Source organism: Colossoma macropomum, unplaced genomic scaffold, assembly GCF_904425465.1.
Source record: "Colossoma macropomum unplaced genomic scaffold, Colossoma_macropomum, whole genome shotgun sequence".
Lineage (NCBI taxonomy): Eukaryota > Metazoa > Chordata > Actinopteri > Characiformes > Serrasalmidae > Colossoma > Colossoma macropomum.
The window spans coordinates 298,048-321,530 of NW_023494784.1; the positions used below are offsets into that span (position 1 = coordinate 298,048).

General features: G+C 41.7%; 1 protein-coding gene across 1 annotated transcript; it reads left to right on the plus strand.

Moving 5' to 3' along the window:
* The first annotated feature begins 3,199 nt into the window (after positions 1–3,199).
* Positions 3,200–12,180, plus strand: LOC118809174 (E3 ubiquitin-protein ligase TRIM47-like). The gene is made up of 4 exons (XM_036572210.1): positions 3,200–3,813; positions 4,284–4,379; positions 9,159–9,392; positions 12,013–12,180. Exons 1-4 carry the CDS (start codon positions 3,268–3,270, stop codon positions 12,178–12,180), a joined length of 1,044 nt encoding a protein of 347 aa, XP_036428103.1. The 5' UTR covers positions 3,200–3,267.
* Positions 12,181–23,483: the final 11,303 nt, after the last annotated feature.

Consider the following 23,483-nt stretch of genomic DNA (forward strand, 5'->3'; position numbering starts at 1 on the left):
GATGCAGGAAGGCTGTTCTAGTAATATTAGTTATATGTGCATTGAAGGACAGATCAGGGTCTATAATGACTCCAAGGTTTTTTACAGATAAGCTTGATTCAACTGAGAAATGGTTTAAGTGTTAAATTAGACAGTTTGTTTCTGGCTGCTTTTGGACCAAGAAGCAGATCCTCTGTTTTGTCTAAGTTGAGTAGGAGGAAGTTACTCGACATCCAGTCTTTTATGTCTTTTATACAGTTCTTAATCTTGTTAAGTTAAAGTTTATCATCTGGTTTGGTCGATATATATAACTGTGTGTCATCGGCATAGCAGTGGAAATGTATGCCATGTTTACTGATAATGGTGCCCAGTGGTAGCATATATAGTGTGAATAATACAGATCCTAACCGCTATACTGTACAAGACTGTTTTATAAAATGGATTGAAGCCTATCCTCTATCAAATGGTTACAGTGGCTGACTTGCTCAGTGTGGAATGGGTGTGCTGCTTTGGGGCTCCTCTTACTTTGCACAGTAATTAGGGCTCTAATTCCAAGTCTGAACTCTTCCAGAGAATGTATGATTTTTTGGGGATTGAAAAAAGTTTGATGGGCAAGCTGAACATTTTAACTCCACCATGCAGAAGATTTTGGCCAGTATAACTGAATTTTGACAATTGTTTGTTACTTGGCGTCATGTCTCTGTATGCAGTGATGGGCTACTGAGCAATGACACAACTCCACTGGTTTCATGCTGAAAATAATGTTCTTCAGATGGGAAGTAACTGAGACCATAAATCTTGTAACAAGCTTGCCATCAGGCCGTTTAGAAGCCCCCACCCCCCTCTTCAGTATGTCACATGACTAAACATCACACATGTTAAAAGACAGTATGACAAAAATGTCTGCAGAACCTTATATAAAGGAGGTAAAGCTGTAAAGTACCTCATAAAGGGCAATAAGTGAGTGAGAAACAAAGTGAAGAAGTTTCTACCTTCATATAAAAGTCCAGATTTTGTTCTTGGTTTACTTGACAGTTCAGTGTACTGTATCCAAGAACTCCAAAACTAAGCACAAAGTGGTGCATCACAACAAATTGAAATCTTATCACTCCTTTACACTGTTGGACACAGTTGGGTCTTCAGGCAGGTCATAACATAGGAAACAGCAGAAGCCCCACTGCCATGCTTCATGCCAGACTAGACTGGAACCTTTCCCATCTGTTCAATAAAGAGCAGGCAGATCAAGGATGAGCAAATCTTTCTGGCAGGGTCCTGTTAACTCATATAAAGGTACCTCAAACAAGTATAAACCTCTGTCTAGTAGCTATTGCATATGCCTCTCTTTCAGGATTGGATCATGTCCATTGAGCTCTTCAAGTTAAGCTTGAAAGCCATTTCAAAGGGGCCTACATTATGGATATGGATTTATAAGCCAGTTTCTTTTCTGAAAATATAAATTCTCTTAAGGTCTTCTGCCTACAGTTTGACATATTTTGGAAAACATATTGAATTGCCTTTTTTATTTAGTTCACATTGGGCAAATTGTAAATGTTATATTTCTGTTATAACATTCTATATATAACGTTCTGTTATGTCCTGTTTAAACTTAACTAGCAAGCATACAAGTAAGTTTTTGTTATTAATTAATATTATTAATGTGTTTTTTTGCCTTAAAAATTCCTAGGTCTATGCATCTGTGTGGCATCTTTTGAATATTAAAGTTACAGTGAAAATATGAAAATAATCAAGCAAAACTGGCACAACTACATAACAATGAGTATTTAATTTTTTTGTATACAGCACTAAAGTACATATTACTGAATACTTAGTGTTATGTCATGTTTGTGAAATGTGTCTGTTATTATTAATAAATAATTTAAATATTTGTAAAGGCAGTAAAGAGTACGTATAATGCTCCATTGGATATTATACATTAATGTGAACTTTCCTTCAGTTTTAATTTACATGTACATTTACATTTCCTATCTAGAGTGACTTACAATTTGATCATTTTGCACAGGTAGGCAATGGTAGTGTTAGGAGTCTTGCCCAAGGACTCTTATTGGTATAGTGTAGGGTGTTTACCCAGGCAGGGACTGAACCCCAGCCTACAGCGTAAAAGGCAGAGGAGTTACCCACTACACTACACCAACCAACTTAATGGCATTTTAAAACACATAGGTTCACCTAAAGCCAGTAAAGTGCACTTACGATGCTCCATAAGGATTTATACAAAACGATGGTTTTTTAACATTTAAAAGGAATAAAAAACACACACTTCACTTAAAGCTTTCCAAAAGAACAGTTTGGGAAACCAAAGCTGTATGTTATAATGTATATATAATGTATCATAATGCATTACAACAGAAATTATATTGCATTATGAAACTTGACTTATAAACTGTATGTCTCATATACTCTTGGTTTATAAAGTGTTAAACATGTAGCATTATTTACTTATGAGTGATTATGCAGGCTTATTATAAGATATTATATACACTATTTAATGATTATGACTACAGGATTCATAGGAAGTATTACCAAGTCATCTTTAAAAGCAAAAAAAAAAATGTAGATTGTGTAGTTAACTGTAATTTTAAATGTTTATTACTGCATTTCAAAATATATCCAGTAATTGTAGCCATCTCTTTCCAATACAGTTTTTATGAGTCAAATAGATGCCAAGGATGTAATTAATTAAAATTAGAGTTTTATTTGTCATCATCCTAGTTCTATTCTAAATTAATTTTAGCTTTTATTTACTTTGAGTAGTTTTATTTGGCTAGCTTGCAGTTTTTTATATCATGGAAAGCAGAAGTGAGGGCGACATACAGGCTGAGTTGAGTTTGGCGTTAGCTGAGCTACAGATAGTGGAGTGAAGAACTAAGGAGGTTTTGGAGCTAGAGGCCCATCTTAACGTAACCTGAAGTAGTTCAGCAAATTCTCTGCTTGACTGGTACAGCCTGTCCTTCTGAACCTCGTATTATGTTCAGAAGACATTGGTTCAAAGCAACAGAAATGCTGAACCTGTGATAATTTTCATAATACATTTTATTATGCTTGAGAGTGCCACGCCTTGTTCAGTTATTCAGAGTTAAATGCAGCTGAGTGATATCAATCAGACACACTTGTTTAACTGTTGGCTTTTAAACTCAGAACCAGGAAACTGTCTCTGTTTTTCAGTTCAGAGAAACAGAAACTTCACTCCATTCCACAGTGGAGCTGCTGCTGTATGGATCTCTGACTGCGCTGGTGTTTCTGTCGTGGTGATTGTGTATCTGCAGTAAAATGGCCAGTGTTTCAGTGGATCAGTTCAGCTGTCCAGTCTGTCTGGATGTCCTGAATAATCCAGTGACCACTCCCTGTGGACACAGCTTCTGTCTGGGGTGTATTAATGGCTGCTGGGATCAGGAGGGTCTGAAGGGGGAGTACAGCTGCCCTCAGTGCAGACGCTCCTTCACTCCAAGACCTGTTTTATCCAAGAATGTGATGCTTGCTGAAATGATGGAGAAACTGAAGATCTCAGCACCTGCTGAGTTGGTGGATTGTGACGCCTGCATTGGGAGAAAACTCAGAGCCGTCAAGTCCTGCCTGGTGTGTCTGGCCTCGTACTGTGAGACTCACCTCCAGCCTCACTATCAATCTCCTGCCTTTAAGAAGCACAAGCTGGTCAAAGCCTCCAGACGCCTCCAGGAGCAGATCTGCTCTCAGCATGAGCAACGTCTGCAGGTTTACTGTCGTACTGACCAGCAGTGTATCTGCATGCTGTGTACCATGGATGACCATAAAGGACACGATACAGTGTCAGTTGCAGCAGAACGAGCTGAGAAACAGGTAAGAATTGCATTCTACTTTTACTACTACTTCATTTAAAAAATAGAAAACTGGAAGTCACTTCCCCCATCATTGCTGTTGTCTCGAACATTTTTTTTTTACTTTGCTGAATCTATATGTTGAATTTCAGTCTTTTAGCTTTGAATATTTTATCTAAAAAATTTACCCAGCCTAAGTTGAATGTTTTAGGAAATAAAGGAATCTTTCTCTATGAAGAATGATTTTTTTCAAGTCCAGCCTGTCAAGCAAGTTGTCCAAAAAAGATCTTATCTAATCAGATAAAATAGCATTTTTGTTAAACAATGGCTCTGACTAAAACTTTCCAGACACATTCCAAAAGGAGGAATGGTGCATGCGATGTGACTGACTCCAAGAGCTAATTATTCAGTAAACTTTTTTTATGTTTATGTATAATAGTGCTTATTTCATATTGTGCATGTGTGGATGAATTATGGTTTGTGTTTCTGTAGAAGAAGCTATTGGAGACCAAGAGACAATTCCAGCAGAAAATCCAGGAAAGAGAGAAGGAGGTTGAGGAGCTGAAGAAGGCTGTGGAGTCTCATAAGGTGTGTTTGGTTCAGAGTGCAAAGAAAAATTATATACAAAAATGGACACCAAACTCTCTACATAAGATATCTGCCACTATGTTCTTGTCAACAGGAACAAGCATCAGATCAAACCTGAAGAAGGAAAGGGTAGCCACCCAAAAGACTCTAGTCTGTGCTAAACAGCTCATGTTTAGCAAAAGAGTGTCCTACTGAAAAAAGCTACTTGTCTGGCTGTGTGTTCACAAATAGAAATTTGAGATAGAACTGCTCTTGCACCATCAATAGAGACATCTCCTGCCATGTCCAATATGGGCAATATGGAGAGAGCTTCACCAGAATTTTTCAAAAAAAAAATGTAAAAAAGTATCTTAGCTTTGGCAGAACATCCTTCAATAAAGTGCTGGTAATATAAAAGCATTCCTAAAAATGGCCTGATCTGTCAACACAGTGTTACTCCATCAATATCCAGGAAGTCAGTAGGCCAGACACCACTGACTGTTGAACTTTATCAGGATCTGCCTGTATTCCATATGCAGAGATAATGTAGCAAAGAAATTTCACTGTTTTAAGGAGGAAACGTATTTTACAAGTTGTGTATAGAAAGGTAAGAAATTATCTAGACATTCCAAAGCCACTGCTTCTTCAGCACAGGCACAAAAAAGTCAGTGTAACATACTTATTCCCAAAACTAGATATTATTATCCTTTATTAATTGGAAGAGGACTCATTAAAAGTTGTTTTAGTAATCTGTTGTATTCATGAAGGCCAAAAGGGAAGAGGATGCAGTATATATTGTCATCTTTATTTAACTGTAAAGCAAAGCAAGTCCAATAGTTGAAAAAACAAGAGACCATGTACCCTAGCCCTACTCACTATTCCCTGGCTAGTTGCAGAGTAGTTGGAGTTGTTATTGCTGCAGGAAAGAAAACTCTGTTGTGTGTGCTTATGCACCAAACTGTGGTTCAGAGTATTCAGTTTTCTGAATGCGAGTGGGTGGGGTTCTGGAAAGGGCCCTGCCTACACACTCTATAGTCTTGCTGGGAGAATTCAATGCTCAAGTTAGCATGTTAGCCTCCCAATCTAAAGTCAAATGGTAAAATATTGGACTTCTGTGCTAGTCACCGGTTGTCCATAATGAACACCAAGTTAGAACCCAAGGACATTCATAAGTGTACTTGGTACCAGAGCTCCTTGGGTCAAAGGTCAATGATCGAGTTGTTATTTCATCTGATTTGGGACCATATGTTCTGGACACTTGGGTGAAGAGAGGTGCTGAGCTGTCAACAAATCACCATCTGATGGTGAGTTGGATCAGATGGCAGGGAAGACTGGTGGTCAGACCTGGAAGAGGTAGGGGACATGGAGTATGAATGGACCCTTTTCAAAACCTATTTTGTGGAAGCCACCAGGCGTAGCTGTTGCCAAAATCTTGTTGGTGCCTGGGTGGCAAACCAAAAACACCCTGGTGGACCCTGGTGAGGGAGGCTGTCAAGGTAAAGAAGGAAGACTTTAGGGACTTGATGTCCAGGAGGACCCCCAACTCAACAGATAAGTACTGATGGACAAAGAATGTGGCAGTGGCAGCAGTGGCTGTAGCAAAATCCAGAGTGTAGGAGGAGTTTGTGGCGAGGTCATGGAAAAAGAATTTCAGTCGGCTTTTAGGAGGTTCTGGCCAACTGTCCTGTGACTCAGGAGTGGTCAGAGTGCTCAAGCTGTGCTCTGCAAGTGTGGAGAAACTGACTTTAAATGAGGATATTTTTGGTCAGTGGAAGGAACAATTTGAGGAACTCCTAAGCCTAAGAAACATGCCTCCCTCACAGAAGTCAGGGTCTTCTGGTCTTTATGACATTCATAGACAGGGTGTTAAGGTGTAGCCAAGGTCAGGAGAGCATTATGTGTTGAGGCCGGAGGGTGGCATCTCTGCTATTTGTGAATGATGTCCTTTTGACTGCATTGCAGGGATGCCTCCAGTGCTCACTGGAGCACTTTGCAGCTGAGCATGAAGCAATTGGTACGTGGATCAGCACCTCCAGGTCTGTAGAGAGAGGCCTACAGAGTGAGCAGAGAGAGCTACAACAGTCTGCCTCTACAGGTTGCTTCTTGAATCCTCTTGAATCCTTTTGCAATCCTGACTGGTGGTTTGAAATATAGCTTTTCACATTTCAAGCTGACTTTGATCTCTATTTTCTCTTATTATTGTGGACAATAAGCTCACCAGACAAAAAATAAGTCACCTGTGACTGAAATGTACCTAATAACATGTAATACCTCCATGAGCATGAATAACAGCTGTGATTCAATTTGGCATGGACTGGACAAGTTTCTGGATGTAGGCGACATCAATGTTCCCCTGCATCAAAGCTTTGTTCAGTTCAGCCAGATTTCGTGGAGCCTTCCCTGGCATCTTACTCATTATTAGTCCGACAGATTTTCAAGAGGATTCAAATCTGGGGATTTTGCGGGCCAGTCCAGATGTGTGAATGTTCCTGAATGTTCATCATGCCAGTCAGTCACATTTGCAGCCCTGTGAAAGTGTAAAATTGTCTTTTTGGAAAATAGGGATAGGAATGTTATGTTTTGGTAAGATGATGAGCAAAAGGCAAAACCTGATTGTCCAGCAGCTCAAAGTAGGCACTGTGGTTCAATTTTACTGTCACCTCAACCAAAGGACTCATTTCTGTGTAATTAAAACACCCCATAACATCACAGAGCGTCCTCCAGCTTGAATCATGCCGTGCATGCAGTCATCATTGCTTCCTGAGGTCTACAATGAACTAGCATCATTCACATACAGGCAGAAACAAGATTCATCTGACAAAATAATGTTTCCAGTCATGAGCAGTCCAATTTTGTGTGTCTTCGCCCTTTGTAACTGGGCAACACTGTGAGCAGAAGTGAGCAAGGGCCTCTTGCATTCCACTGTACTCCATATGTTCATGGTATTCAGTTCTCTGCAGAGTGTCCTTTCAGAAATTGGTTGTGAATGACTTGCGTTGACTTCTTCAAACAAATTATTGCCTGGAATCGAAGTGATTTTTATTCACAAGCCGTTAAACATGCTAGCAGGCCCTGCTCATGAGTTTAGTCTTTCAACCCCGATTCTGACAATAATTTCCTGTAAACTGGTCATTTTGCCACTGCTGGTTGACCTGTATGACTGTATGCTTTGATACACCAACAAATTCAGCTACTTCCTTCACACTATGGCCTTCGGCACCCAAATGCAATCATTTCTTTTTGCCAATCATTAACATCTGCTTTGCAACCCATTTTCCACACATTAAACAAGACATTCACTGCACTGAACCACCTCTTCTCAATCAATGAATCCTGTCACTCACCCTGCAGGTTTTTCATAGGCCGATCATTCTCGTGCAGCACCATCTGCAGGAGCCTGAAGTTACTACCACCTTAAACATGCAAGGTGACAATATTTTTGTCCCGGGAGCTTATTTTTCATGGACGTTTGAGTTTGTGACTGCAGTACAGGCTAGTGGATTTTTGGGCCTACTAGGCCTTGGACATAGAGGCCTGACTAGATAGGCCTTGGACACCGGCTATCAACATTGATCAACTCCTGGTAAGACAAATTATGTCTCCTAAACACACTAAAACATCTATCTGTGAGGATGACCCCGTTGTCACAATAAGTATACTCTCCAAGTTATTGGAACAGCAGAGTGTTTTACCAAGAGATGTTGCTTCAGCAGCAAGATAACTTTAAATTCTTCATTCATTTGATCATGGATGGAACATGGATGGACAGGATGGAGCTATTAGAGACATACAGGATCTGAAAACTAGCTTAGAATTCACCCAAGATAGGCTTAATGAGACAGAAAGAGGATTTAAGGAGTTTGAAACAAAGATTTTCATTTGAAAATAATGTTTTGATTTTAAATCAAGAAGTGGATGGACTGGACTACATTCAAAATCAGTGCAGGAGGACAAATATTTTAATTTATGGCATTGCAGATGTGAATGTTGCGAATTGGAGTGAATCAAAGAAGACAGTCAATTGCTCTCAATCATTCTGGGACTTGATGACAAAAAATATGGATATTGAGCGTGCTCAGAGAATTGGCCAATACCAAGAGGGGAGCAAGCTCAGGAAAATTCTTGTAAAACTTTTGTGTTATAAAGATAGACAGTGCATCCTTTTTTTCCGCCAAGAAATTAAAGGGTACAAACATTTTTCTAAACAAAGACTGCTCAGAAGTTATTCAACTGAGTAGGGAAAGAGCTGTTGCCCAAGTTGAAATGGACCTGAGGAAGAGGTGACAAAGCTAGCCTAAAATATGATAAGTTTGTTGTTGTGCCCAGAAGTGGACAAACTCAATCAGATGTGCAAAGTGCCTAAGGCAGGGGTGTCCAATCTCATCCGCAAAGGGCTGGTGTTGCTTTAGGTTTTCACTCCAACATAGCAGGAGATCACCTGATCAAATGTTTGAAAACTGGGATGAACTGATTAAACAAGTGGAGTCAGGTGTGCAAGGGCTTATTTCGAGTGAAAATCTGAAGCCACACCGGCCCTTTGTGGATAAGATTGGACATCTCTGGCCTAAGGGTTTAATTTTTCACTTATATAAGAATGTTGTTTTATCTGTAATTTTTCATTGCTTTTGTCTGCTTTTCATTGCAAGAAAATCACATCTAGGCTTCACCTTGAGACTCCAGTACCCATCTGTTTCCTTCAGTTGCTCCACAAAATGGCCACTCAATCCAACAACAACAGAATAAATCAGAGTGATTGATCTGTCTGTATCAGACTCTTCTCCTCTCTCTCTGCTCTAACAGCGCTCTGCTCAGAGAGCAGTGGAGAACACTGAGAACATCTTTACTGAACTGATCAGCTCCATTGAGCGAAGACACTCTGAGATATCAGAGCTGATCAGAGCTCAGGAGAACGCTGCAGTGAGTCGAGCTGAAGGAGCCCTGAGGAGACTGGAGCAGGAGATCTCTGAGCTGAGGAGGAGAAACACTGAGCTGGAGCAGCTTTCACTCACTGAGGACCACATCCATTTCCTCCAGGTAACAGCACCACCAAGAACCTCGACACTGAGATTCACTCAAAATACACTCAAAGCCTGAAATACAGAGGCTGGAATGATCGTCTACTGGTGTTCTGGTCTGATAACTACAAGACGAATTGGTCTGTGTTTAAAAGTGTAAATATCTGGTAGATTTATGTTGGGCCTAAAAAATGTATTAATGCACTGTGGAAGAGTCTCCCATGTAAAAAAAAGGGTTTTTGCCAAATGCTGTTATTGCCATTTCCCTACCTCCTCAATACATTTAAGCAATTAAGAGGACTTTTATATATAACTGTTATACAAAGAAAATTAAAAACAGGTTTAAAAAGCATGTCAAACTCAGAGCAGAGACAATAATAATAAATTTGATAAATTGATGGAGTTCTGGTGAGAGTGGAGTGAAGGGCAGGAAATGGAGAGTATGGGATATAGAATTGATTCAAGACACTATATACAGTACAGACAATAGAAATGCTCAAAGACATTAACAAGCCACACAACTGACAAATATTAAGGCTGAGACAAATATTAAGGATGGAGAACATGAACAGTACCAACTAAAAGAACAGAACAAAATAAGAACTTCCCTTCTGTATTTTAAAGTCTAGCCTAACTACAATCAGTTGCTACCGCGTTCACATCAACTATGTGTCCCAGAAGTCAGAAAACCACCTAAAGTCCATTCAAAACTTCTTTATTAGGTGCAAACATCAGCAGGTCATCTAAGTAGCAAAGAAATATCAGAAAGGTCTGCTTGCCAAATACATTCATCATGAGGTTCATTAAACCTGCTGGACTGTTGCATATTATTCGTAGGAGCCTATTGAACTTGTGAAGGCCCATAGATGTTGTGAAAGTGGTCAGTCTTTTGTCTTCCTCAGCCATTTCAATGTTATACAAACCAGACATTAGATCCATTGTATTGAATATGGCATATCCTCCTAAGGCAGCCAGACAGTCAGACTGATGGGGAAATGAATGGGCATCTTTAATTGTACACGCATTTAACCTGTGGTAATCTATGCATATGTGCAGATTTCCAGTTTTTTCCAGTCAAGTATGAGAGGACTTTTGGATGATCTCTCATTCCTCTGAAAGTAACTGCCTCATTTTCTGGTACTGCACCAGAGGGATGCGAGAGTATAGCAGTCTGAATGGCTGAGTATCAGACAGATGGATGTGGTGGACAAAATTCTTGGTCCTTTTTGTGTTTTGAGAAAATATTTTCATACCACAACATTTACTAGACATTTACTACATTTACTAATTATTTTTTTAAGAGATGAATTAATTTATGTGGTACTGTTAGTAATATTATAACTTCTTGACCCATGACTCTCTGGGGTTCAAAAGTATGAAGTATGGAGTATGAAAGTCTGTGAGTGCCTTGCTTGTCTTTTTAGGTTGTGTCTCAATCCTTTGTGATTTTACCTCTAACCTTAAAAGATTTTATTTGATGAGTAATCCTTGACTTGGAATTTTTGTAGTAAGGCAAGGTAGGGATCCTAGCCTGCAAATTTTGCCATCATCCATTTTGCAGTTACTATTGGTTTACATTACAAAAGCATACTGAGGGAAACCCTCTATTCCAAAATCTATTGCCATCTGTTAGTGCTCTACACCTAAAAGCCACAGGTTAGCCAGTTTGAACCCGGTGACCACTCTTGCCATACAGTGACACCAAACCATATTTATTTCAACACCTCATAAGTATTTACATACTACAAAGACAGAAATAAATAAACTAGTGGCTAAATGCCCAAGAGCTCTGTGCTTGGGCCTGCCACCTCCCTGTCCAGTGACATGTGGTAACTCATTACTAATGAAACTGAAAGATATAAAATGAAACACATAGTAATGAACTAAGAGTAAATGATAGTCAGGAAAAGTATAAAGTGAAACACACAGTAACTCATTACAAATAAACTAGGAGTTACTGATGATCTAGAACAATAATATAAAGTGAAACATATGGTAACTCATTACTAATTTTTTTTTTCTGTAAAGCTGCTTTGTGACAACACCTGTTGTAAAAAGCAATATATAAATAAACTTTGCTTGCTTGCTTGATGATCTAGAACAGTATTATGAAGTGAAACACATGGTAACTCATTACAAATGAATTAGGAGTTAATTATGATGGAAGTGGAAAAGTTGGTTTAAGGATAAGAGAGATTTGAAGAAGTAATGGAAGCAGATTTTTAAGATTCACATAATGGAAATGAAAATAATATATTTGGCACTATATTGTCTCAGAACTGTGCTCCATTGGGGTTTGCAGGAGTTCAGTAGGTTTCTCAGGATTTTGCAAGACTTCAGTGGGGTTTGCAGGGATTTGGTGGGGGTCACTGGTACCATGGAGTTTTCAGGGGTTCATAGGCTTTCAGTGGAGTTTTGTTTTTTAAAAGAAGCTTTATTCTGTTTGCAATTCAAAATCCTGACGCTTGTCAGTGTAAAGTAAATATAAAGTAAAATTAATCTGTTCTATATCTGTTTGCTGCAATTGAATGCTGATGAAATGTTTGTCATGAGCTCTGAAACATTAAGGACATATCAGTAGATTTGAAAGTGTGTTTGAGCTGCGGAACACTGACTTCTTGTTTTTGTTCTCTGTGTAGATTTTACAGTCTCTCTCAGTTCCTCCTGCATCTCCAGAATTAACATTCATCAAATTCAGCCCTATTCTGTCTTTAGAGGAGCTTCTAAACTCTGTGCTTCAGCTGGGGGAGAAAGTGGAACAGCTCTGTGAAGAGGAGTTCAAAAAGATATTAAGTGCAGGTAGGTAGTTCCTACAAACATATCAGACATAGAAGACATTTACTGGAACATCCACACAGCTGTAGGGTTCTTATTGTGCCGTTCATCTAGGCCATTTATCTAAAAGGGATAATGTAGAATTTCTACAAAAAATAGCAAAAAAATAGCAAAATGCATATAATGGTGTTAATGAAATGAGAGAAGTTAAGAAAAACAAATAAAAGATGTTTTCCAAAACAATTAAAACATACTTCATGTGTAAATATGCCAATATGCCATGGCTGATCCGCTGAGCCACAGATCCAACATGATTATGATGTGCCCTCTGAAGTCCAGTGAGTCCATTTGAACAGTATTATGAGTTGTTTGAGTTGTAGAAGATAAACAAACTAGCTCATTAAAAGAAGTGAATACACCCTGCACAGCCGGCACATCAGACGCAGCCTGCACAGCCTGCACATCACATCACAAGTCTGTCCCAAATGCAGATATTTAAATCAAGCTCACCTAAAGCCTTATAGGTCTACCTCTCAGGAGGTCCACAGAGCTTAAGATGCCGTTTGAGACTGGGCTTTAGATTGGATATTTGTTGCTTGCTGTTTAACCGTCAACGACAAATACTCTTACTCACTATTAACCCCTAAATGGAGGGACGGTGCTTACAGTAATAATGCCTTTTCATTCTTATATATGAATAATATGACTAGATTACATTGTTCAGAAACACACTCTCATAAACACACACATTCGCTCTCACTCACATACATACTGTGTTTCTCCTCTAATCGTGTGTGTGTGTGTGTGTGTGTGTGTGTGTGTGTTTGTAGATGATGATCTCCCTCTACCTGAGGGGTACAGAAATATGGAGCAGAAGCAGCGATACCTGAATCATCCAGTAAGATATAATCACCTTTATCAGGTTCTGTATGAAGAGTCTGACTAGACACTGTACAGGGGGTCTCATGGAGAGGGTTTGGGTTTGAGGTTGTCATAGATGTTTCATACAGTGGGAGCAACAGGAAAGTAGAAAGTGTGTCAGTCTGTGTGAACTGTGTGTGTCAGTCAGTCCTGAAGTCTGAACTGCTATCATAATACAGGGTTAAACTGTAATACAGACATTTTATACAGTTTAGCAGGTTCAAGTAGAACCTTTAGACTTTTTCAGCACATTCGGAGATGCAGATCTTCATTTAAATAGTGTTGGTAGATAAAAATGATACAGTTTAACGAATGACACCTTAACATTTTCCATCCTTTATATAACTGAAATAATCAGTAATGCAATTTTCTTATGCGGAAAAGTAAGTACACCCCTACAGATCACAACGGATATCACTACTTCAGATGCGTCAAATTGAAATAAGTTGCACCTGATCAGGTGGTAATGAGAGGAGTCAGTGTGGACTCAGAGTTGAGTCAGTGTAGAGTCAGAGTGGAATATAATTAATGTTATACACCTGACAATAAATATGAATTTGAAATCAGTGAATATTGCAGTCAATCACAGACACAAATTTCTAGCTACTTAATACTTAAATTAAGAGGCTCTTTTGTTACTTAAGAACCCTGAAAAACAACAGTAATTCAATTATAAAATATAACTTGCCTGTTATAAGCTATTATAAGTTTTAAATGTGCATGTTGAGCTGCTATGATGCCATCGTTGGCATAGTGCTAATATAATACTTAATTCCATTAAGGCACTACCAGAAATTATCATTAGTGTATCCGACTCTCAGTGTAGACAGAATTAAAGAGTTCACATGTCTGTGAATATAAGAAGTGTTTTACAGCAGATTCAAGCATCTCAATCAGATTTCAACGCTGTACTGATTACAGACTGCGGGAAGGCAGAACCCTATAAGTGTATTTATAGCAGGTGCCCTGCACACAGATAAACACATATAAACTCATTTATACGCTATCTAAATATATCAAACGCATATAAACATGCATACACACACACACACACACACACACATATATATAATAATAATAATATAGGCTTGGATGCAGTGCCTTTATTTATGTTGTTGCTAAATATGTAGCCTTTAGCATTCTAACTAGCCAGCTGGCTAAGTGAATTGATAAAGCTGTATCAGCAGTCGTGTTTAACAGAATTTTATAAGCTAAAGGTTATTGTTTAGAAATGTTAAATATTTAATAGAAATGTAGTTCATTGTCATAGCCAGCATTTTTGGGTTTGAAAGGGAAATGGGCTTTTCATTGTGTTACCAAACTGACTGAGTACACTTACATGGTTAACTAGAATCTGGGAAATTTGTGTTTGTGTTATTATCTTTGTGTGGACTGTAACCAGTTGATACTGCTAAAATGTAAAATATATATCAGGAGTAAAAAAATAAGCTTGATTTGTGTGTTTAGGTGAAGCCTGAACCTCTCAAAGAGACAGAAGAGGATACAAATAGTGCTCTTAGGATGACATCACTTCCTGTAAGTAATTATATACATTTATAATTTGCTTAATTTTAAAGTAATGTAAAATATATTTTGTCCAGTCTGATGTCAGAGACAGAACAGTGTCCCAGTATGTAAACACACACACACACTTTCTGATGTGTGTGTGTATAAATTGATGTATCATTGTGTATGTATGACATCGTACATTTGCATTACTAATTGTAAACAAGTTTGAGAAACAATAAATAATTTTTCATTAAATAAAAACTCTCATCAGTTAGTTAAACATATGAGACCGTGTACAAAATTCTCCAGAAAATATAAAAAAGTTACCACAGCAGACTGACTGTGAGTTGACATATTCTCTATAGTGAATGTAATGTGTGAAATGTTTCTAGAATTATTATTGTCTGTAATAGCTACTGAAATTCACCCACAGCAGTAGTTGCCCACCCCAGCCCAGCCAGCACCCCTGATTCAAGTCATTTACTAATTAATGTTCTCCTCGTTGACTGGATTAGGTGTGTAGAATAATGAAAACGTAATAATGTACAGAGCCTGGAGTGACCAAGACCAGAACTGGGAACTTCTCTCTATTGTTTATACCACAGCGCTGAGTGTAACCATTAATAAAGCCCTCTGTGGAACTCCAATCTGAAGAAAGTGCTAAATAATCATAGGCAACAGAGACAAGTGATCACAGAGTAGCTTAAACTAGACTCCAAACCAATCATGCAGTCGCTTCTTCTTTGTAGACACTGTTCACAGGTTCTCTGGACTTCGCTGTAATAAGGGTAAAAAAATCTACAGCTATAATTTCAAATGGAGCTTTAGGTGCTAAAGGTTCCTTACATTTATTGTATTTGGTAGACAGTGTTACTCGGTGATTTACAGTTTACTCATGTTAGAGAGGTGAATGTAATGTTGCCGGTACAGCATAGTGTTCTTAACTGGGTGGGGAATTAAACTCCAGTTTCCCGCATGAAGGGCCAAAGAGTTTCCCCACTGCAGTAAACAAAACACTTCACCTGCTGGTTTTACTTTTTCGCAGTTCAACTACGGAGACTTTCCTTCATCCTAAACAAATATACATTTCAATTCAGAAGCCAGTCAGAGTATTATTCTCTGTCAAATAATCCTCTACCTTTTGAGAAATAACCTCATCCTTTACTTTGAGATGTCTGACAAAATATTCTCTTTTATATCTTTCAATGCTAACTCCTCTCTTCTTCCAGTAGCCTAACATCTACTAAATGCCCTAAAATGTAATAATAATAATAATAATAATAATAATACATTATACTTATATAGCGCTTTTCAAGAACTCAAAGATGCTTACAGGTTTTCGAAACACAGAACAGTAAAGACCCTTCCTGGATCGGGGCCTTGTCGTGGTGGAAGGGCTTGTGTGGTCTAGGGATCTTCAGAGCTAAGTCGTCGGGAGCAACATGCTCCTGGTAGGGTCTCCCAGGGCGAACAGGTCTGGAGTGAAGACCCAGACTAACTCGATCCAAAAACCTCCATGAAAAACGGACGCAAAACATCGTGTACCCTGCCCGGGAGAGGGTCACCGGGACCTACCCCTGGAGCCAGGCCTGGGAGTAGCGTCCCTCGGCGAGCGCCTGGTGGCCGGGCAGCCCACGTAACCCGGCCGGGCTCAGCCCGAAGAGGCAACGTGGGGGGACCATGTGGGCCCACCACCCGCAAGGTCCAGCATGGGGGAGTGGTGCAGTGCCGTACAGGCAGTGGGAGATTGCAGGGGGGCCCTTGGTGGCCTAGGCCCCTGCGGCAGAAACTGGCTCTTGGTATGTGGAACGTAACCTCACTGGGGGGGAAGGAGCCGGAGGTTGTGCGGGAGGTTGAGAGGTACCAACTAGATATAGTTGGGCTCACCTCCACCCACAGTATCGGCTCTGGAACCAAACTCCTGGATAGGGGTTGGTCCCTCTCCTACTCCGGGGTTGCACAAGGTGAGAGGCGCCGGGCGGGTGTGGGGATACTCACGAGTCCCCGGTTGGCGGCAGTACAGTTGGAGTTTGTCCCGGTGGACGAGAGGGTCGCCTCAATGCGTATTAAAATCGCAGAGAGGAAAACTCTGACTGTTGTGTGTGCTTATGCACCAAACAACAGGTCGGAGTATTCGGCCTTCTTGGAGCAAGTGGGCGGGGTTCTGGAAAGGGTCCCAACTACAGACTCCATAGTCTTACTGGGAGACTTCAATGCTCATGTTGGCAATGACTGGGAGACCTGGAGAGGCGTGATTGGGAAGAACGGCCTGCCCGATCTAAACCCGAATGGTGAATTGTTATTGGACTTCTGTGCCAGGCATGGATTGTCCATAACGAACACCAAGTTTGAACACAAGGATGTTCATAAGTGTACATGGTACCAGAGCTCCTTGGGTCAAAGGTCAATGATCGACTTTGTTGTCGTTTCATCTGACTTGGGACCATATGTTCTGGACACTCGGGTGAAGAGAGGTGCTGAGCTGTCAACTGATCACCATCTGGTGGTGAGTTGGATCAGATGGCAGGGAAGACTGAGGGTTAGACCCGGTAGGCCCAAGCGAATAGTGAGGGTGTGCTGGGAACGACTGTCGGAGGCCCCTGTTCGGAATGATTTTAACTCCCACCTCCGGGAGAGCTTTTCTCATGTCCCGGAGGAGGTAGGGGACATAGAGTCTGAATGGACCCTGTTCAAAACCTCCATTGTGGAAGCTGCCAGGCGCAGATGTGGCCAAAAGCTTGTCGGTGCCTGTCATGGTGGTAACCCAAGAACCCCCTGGTGGACACCGGTGGTGTGGGAGGCCGTCAAGCTGAAGAAAGAGGCCTTTAGGGACTGGATGGCCCGAAGGACTCCCGATTCAGCAGATAGGTACCGACATGCAAAAAAGGTGGCAGCTGCAACGGTGGCAGAAGCAAAATCCGGGGCGTGGGAGGAGTTTGGTGAGGCCATGGAAAAAGCTCCATTTCCCTGGTGGAGGTCACTGAGGTAGTTGGCAAGCTCTTCAGTGGCAAGGCACCGGGGGTGGATGAGATTCGTCCGGAGATGCTTAAGGCTCTGGATATTGTGGGGCTGTCGTGGCTGACACGCCTCTGCAATAGTGCATGGACCTCGGGAACAGTACCCTTGGACTGGCAGACCGGGGTGGTGGTCCCTATTTTCAAGAAAGGGGACCGGAGGGTGTGTGCCAACTATCGGGGTATCACACTGCTCAGCCTCCCTGGGAAAGTCTATGCCAAGGTGCTGGAAAGGACACTTCAGCCGATAGTTGAACCTCAGATTGAGGAGGAACAATGCGGATTCCGTCCTGGCCGTGGAACAATGGACCAGCTTTTCACCCTCTCACGGATTGTTGAGGGGGCATGGGAGTTTGCCAACCCAGTCTACATGTGTTTTGTGGATTTGGAGAAGGCTTATGACCGTGTTCCCCGAGATATCTTGTGGGAGGTCCTCCGGGAGTATGGGGTGCCGGGGTTACTACTCCGGGCCATTCAATCTCTGTACGCCCAGTGAGAGCTGTGTTCGTATACTCGGCATTAAGTCGGACTCTTTCAGTGTTAGCGTTGGACTCCGCCAGGGTTGTGCCCTGTCTCCACTCCTGTTTGTGATATTCATGGACAGGGTGTCAAGGCATAGCTGGGGTCAGGAGGGCATTATGTGTGGAGGCCGGAGGGTGGCGTCTCTGCTATTTGCAGATGATGTTGTTCTTTTGGCTGGATCACATGGATGCCTCCAGCGCACACTGGAGCGGTTTGCAGCTGAGTGTGAAGCGGTTGGTATGCGGATCAGCACCTCCAAGTCTGAGTCCATGGTCTTAGCCCGGAAAAGGATGGTATGCCCACTCCAGGTAGGGGGAAACGACTTGCCCCAGGTGGAGGAGTTTAAGTATCTCGGGGTCTTGTTCACGAGTGATGGGAAGAAGGATCGTGAGATCGACCGCAGGCTGGGACAAGCGGCAGCAGTAATGCGGTCGCTGTACCGGACTGTAGTGGTGAAGAGGGAGCTGAGCCGTAAGGTGAAGCTCTCTGTTTACCGATCAGTCTACATCCCGACCCTCACCTATGGTCATGAGCTGTGGGTAATGACCGAAAGAATGAGATCGCGAATACAAGCGGCAGAAATGAGCTTTCTTCGCAGGGTGGCGGGCTACACTCTATTTGATAGGGTGAGGAGCTCGGCCATCCGGGAGGAGCTCGGAGTAGAGCCACTACTCCTCCGCATTGAGAGGAGCCAGCTGAGGTGGTTCGGGCATCTGATCCGGATGCCCCCGGGACGCCTCCCGGTGGGGGTGTACCAGGCACGGCCTACCGGAATAAGACCCCGGGGTCGTCCTAGGACCCGCTGGAGGGATTATATCTCCAAGTTGGCCTGGGAGAGTTACAACAGTCCAGGCGACTAGAAATGAATGCATGAATAAGGGTTTCTGCAGCAGACTGAGAGAGTGACGTGTGTGCACTGAATGACAGAGTTGAGTCAAAGAGAACACCCAGATTTGGTACCAGAGGGGAAGGGGACAGAGTTACACTGTCGATGGAAAGAGAGAAAGGAGAAGTTTTAGAGAGAGTTGATTTGGATCCTATAAGAATAAGTTCTGTTTTGTCATTATTTAACATGAGAAAGTTGTGCTTTATCCATGTTTTATTTTCTGTTATGCAGTTTTCAAGCTTGGTGAGGGGTGGATTTTTAATAGATTGAGTGCTAATGCAAATTTGTGTGTCATCCGCATAACGGTGAAAGTTCAGCTTGAAACTACGTATTGTGTGGCCAAGAGGAAGCATGTACACAATAAACAAAAGAGGTCCAAGGACTGAGCCTTGAGGGACCCCCTGAGTAACCACAGATGTGTGAGAAGTATGACCACCGAGGGTGACAAACTGTTTTCTGTCCGTCAGATATGACTTAAACCACTCCAGGACAGTGCCCCTAATGCCCAGATCATGCAGCATTGATAGGAGGATTGAGTGGCTCACCGTATCAAAGGCTGCACCCAAGACAAGTAGTACAGGATGTTAAGGGCACCAGTATCGGCAGACACCAGGAGGTCATTAGTGGCCTTTATTAAGGCAGTTTTTGTGCTATGAGAGGGACGAAATCCAGACTGGAATGGTTCAAAGAGGCAGTTAGCTGATAAGTAATACTGAAGTTGGCTAGCCACAGTTCGTTCAAGTACTTTGGACAGGAAAGGGAGATTAGAAATGGGGCGGTAGTTACTGAGTTCTAGTGGATCAAGGCCAGGTTTTTTAATTATGGGTGTGATGGCAGCAATCTTGTAAGCAGAGGGTACCTGTCCATGGAGAAGTGAGTTATTGACAATAATTGTGAGATGAGGGACCAGGGCAGAAAGACAAGATTTGGTTAAGATTGTTGGAAGGGGATCAAGAGAACAAGCTGTAGTTTTAGAAGTAGTTATGGTGTTTATAATGGAAGAAGAATCAACAGTGTTAAAGGTAGAGAGATTAGATGAGGGGGGGCTGGGGCTTATGGAATGGACAGTCAGGGAGGAAAGGGAAGAGGTATTATTAGTAGGGGATAGCAGAAAGCTGTTGATTCGTCGATTTTTGATTCAAAGAAATGTAAAAATGAGTCGCAGAGTGCAGGGGAGGCAGTCACAGAGGTTGACATTATTATTTGTGTTTGGCTTCAGAAATGGACATCCTCCACTCTGTCAAGGAATCAGGTCCCTTTTACAGATTCTCCAGGCACATCTTTTGTATATCTGGAAGTTCAAATTCAAAGTGCATTAACAGGAATGCTAGCTCGATGTAAAAAAAATAACCTAACCCTGAAAGTTTGAAGTAGCAAAGCAAAACAGTTGCTAACCAGTGATCGGAGGAGAAAATGAACATACTGCCAGCACAACAGAAGACTTCATCAGGAGAAAAAAGTAAAAAGTTTTAGGTCAATCACCAGACCTTCACCCAGCTGAGCATATATTTCAGTTTCTGAAGAGAACAATGAAGAGAGAAACCCCCCAAACAAACAGCTTAAAAAAGCTGCAGGAAAGTTTCGTCTTACATATATCTTTAGATCTCAAACCCCAATGTCTTCCGTGTGTAGTAAAAACAAAAGAACCAGCCTCACAGTTCCAATACTTTCAGTGAAGGCTGTGTCTATAGTAATCAATAATGTGATGTAAATACACCAAAGTAGATTCTTACAACTGTTTCCTTAAATATCTCTGCATGAGCTGCTGGACAGCATTTGCTCAAACTCAAAAAGATGAAATGGGGTCTTCTTGTGCTCCCATTCATCTCCATCTGCCAATACCCAATGAAAAGATACCTTAAAGTATGTTCTTTATGAAGAGGATTTATATGTAACACTGTTCAATTTCTAATGATCTACACAGACATTTCCACAAAAGCTCAGTGACCCACAGTAGTTCTACATCAAAACAATAAGAGTGGCAGCTCTCCCTAATAATTCCCCTTTCTTACATCCTTCAAAGAAGACAACAACATTTCCTACACAGTCACCTGTTGGGTTCTGGTGTTTAACAACATCTGCTCTGCTGTAGTCTGTTTTGTGAGATGACATGTTGGCATTTGATTAAGTTGCAATAATTGCTGCTGCGGATCATCTGCCCCATCTCCACATAAAGAAGTTACATTAGGCAGTCCTTAAATAAACCAAAATTTTCCTGACCTTCCTGTACCACCGGCACTCTGACCACCCCAGAACTCACACAAATAGGAGTAAATATCTATTCAAGTCAAAGTTTATTTGTATAGCACTTTTTACAACAGGTGTTGTCACAAAGCAGCTTTACATTAAAATCTGGGTCCAAGCCCCCATGAGCCTTGCCAATGGTGACAGTGGCAAGGATAAACTCCCTAAGAGCAACAGGAATAAACCTTGAGAGGAACCAAGACTCAAAAAGGGAACCCATCCTCCTCTGGTCAACACCGGATAGTAAACAGTGTTAGTATAAAAAAAAACAGAATACAAAACAGGGAAAAACAGGTGGAGCAACGGTTAATTAGATAGTTTGAGTTTATGCAGCAGCAGCAGGAGGGTCAGTTCATGCAGGTGAGGTTTGAAACTCCATGGTGGTCAAGACGGTGCAGATCAGCCAACAGAGATGGAGCTCTGGTGACTCTAGCAGCTCTGGTGGCTCCCATGTGGCAACTCAGGCCGATGTCGCTCAGGGGCTAATAAAGGGAAGGAGAGCGAGAGAGAGAGAGAGAGAGAGAGAGAGAGAGAGAGAGAGAGAGGGAGAGGGTGAGGGAGGAAGAGAGAGAGAGAAATTGATTAACAGGACAGGTCAGTTTATGGAGAGATATTAGTGAGTTAATAGTGCAACAACTGATATTAATGCTTGTGCAAACAGAAAAGTTTTGAGTCTAGTTTTAAATGTAGAGAGTGTGTCCACAATTTTGGGGTTACGTAGGAAAATGCTTGACCCCCTGCTGTGGTTTTTCTAATTCGAGGAACCGTCAGCAGGCCGGTATTCTGTTAGCGGAGTGTTCGTGTGGGTTCATATGACTGAATTAATTCACTCAGATGCTGCAGGGCCATTTAATGATTTCTACGTTAAGAGAAGGATCTTATACTCTACACCAAATTTAACAGGTAGCCAGTGTAATGACGACAAGATTGGGGATATATGGTCAAATTTTTTGGTCCTTGTAAGACTCTAGCAGCTGCATTCTGGACCAGTTGGAGCTTATTTAGTAAAGTGTTGGAGCATCCAGCTAAAATGGTGTTCCCATTCCAGCCTGGCACCAGCTTTTCAACAGGGCTAGAATATTGCGTAGTTTAGCGATATTACACAAGTGAAAGAATGCGGTTCTAACAATGTTGCAAACGTGTATCTTAAGAGAGCCTGGAATGGAAGATGATGCCTAGATTTTTTACAGTAGTGCTTGGAATGACCGTATGGCCTCTAAATTTAGTTCAAATTTGGAGAGCTGAGATCTCTCTGCTTTGGGTCCAAGTAGTAGGACCTCAGTTTTGTTACGATTAGAAGAAAATTGTTGGTTATCCAGCTTTTGATATTTTACACATTCTTCAAGATTATTTAGATTCAGAGCCTCATTTGGTTTATCAGATATGTAAAGTTGCTGTTCATCCACATAGCAATGAAAACAAACCGGTGAATTATGTTTCCGAATTATGCACCTGCAGAGGTGCGCACGCTGCTGAGAACCTGTGACAAGGCTTTCAAGTCAAGGGACAAAGCAAGCCTCAGGATAGCAAGAGCCAAGCTTTCCCGGGCCATCAAAGAGGCTAAGCATGCCCACTCAAAGAAAATCCACAATCACTTTCAAAACACTGCTGACACACGGCGCATGTGGCAGGGCATCCAGGCCATCACCAACTACAAGCCACCTCCACCTGCTTGTGACAGTGATGCCTCCCTTCCAGACGCTCTAAATAACTTCTATGCTCGGTTTGAAGCACAGAACGGCACAACGGCGTGGAGGACCACTCCTCCTCCAAATGAACAGGTACTCTGTCTGTCCACAGCTGATGTGCGAAGAACTCTTCACAGAGTTAATCCACGGAAAGCACCAGGATCCGACAGCATACCAGGCAGAGTGCTTAGAGAATGCGCTGAACAGCTGGCTGATGTTCTCACGGACATATTCAACATCTCTCTGAGCACTGCAGTCGTTCCAACGTGCTTCAAGTCCACCATCATCATCCCTGTGCCGAAGAAGTCTCCAGTGTCCTGCCTCAATGACTACCGTCCTGTTGCACTCACTCCCATTATCATGAAGTGCTTTGAGAGGCTTGTCATGAGACACATTAAAGACCAGCTTCCTCCTTCACTGGACCCACTGCAATTTGCATATCGACCTAACCGCTCAACAGATGATGCCATCTCCACCGCACTCCACCTGGCTCTCACCCACTTGGACAATAGAGACCCCTATGTCAGAATGCTGTTCATAGACTTCAGTTC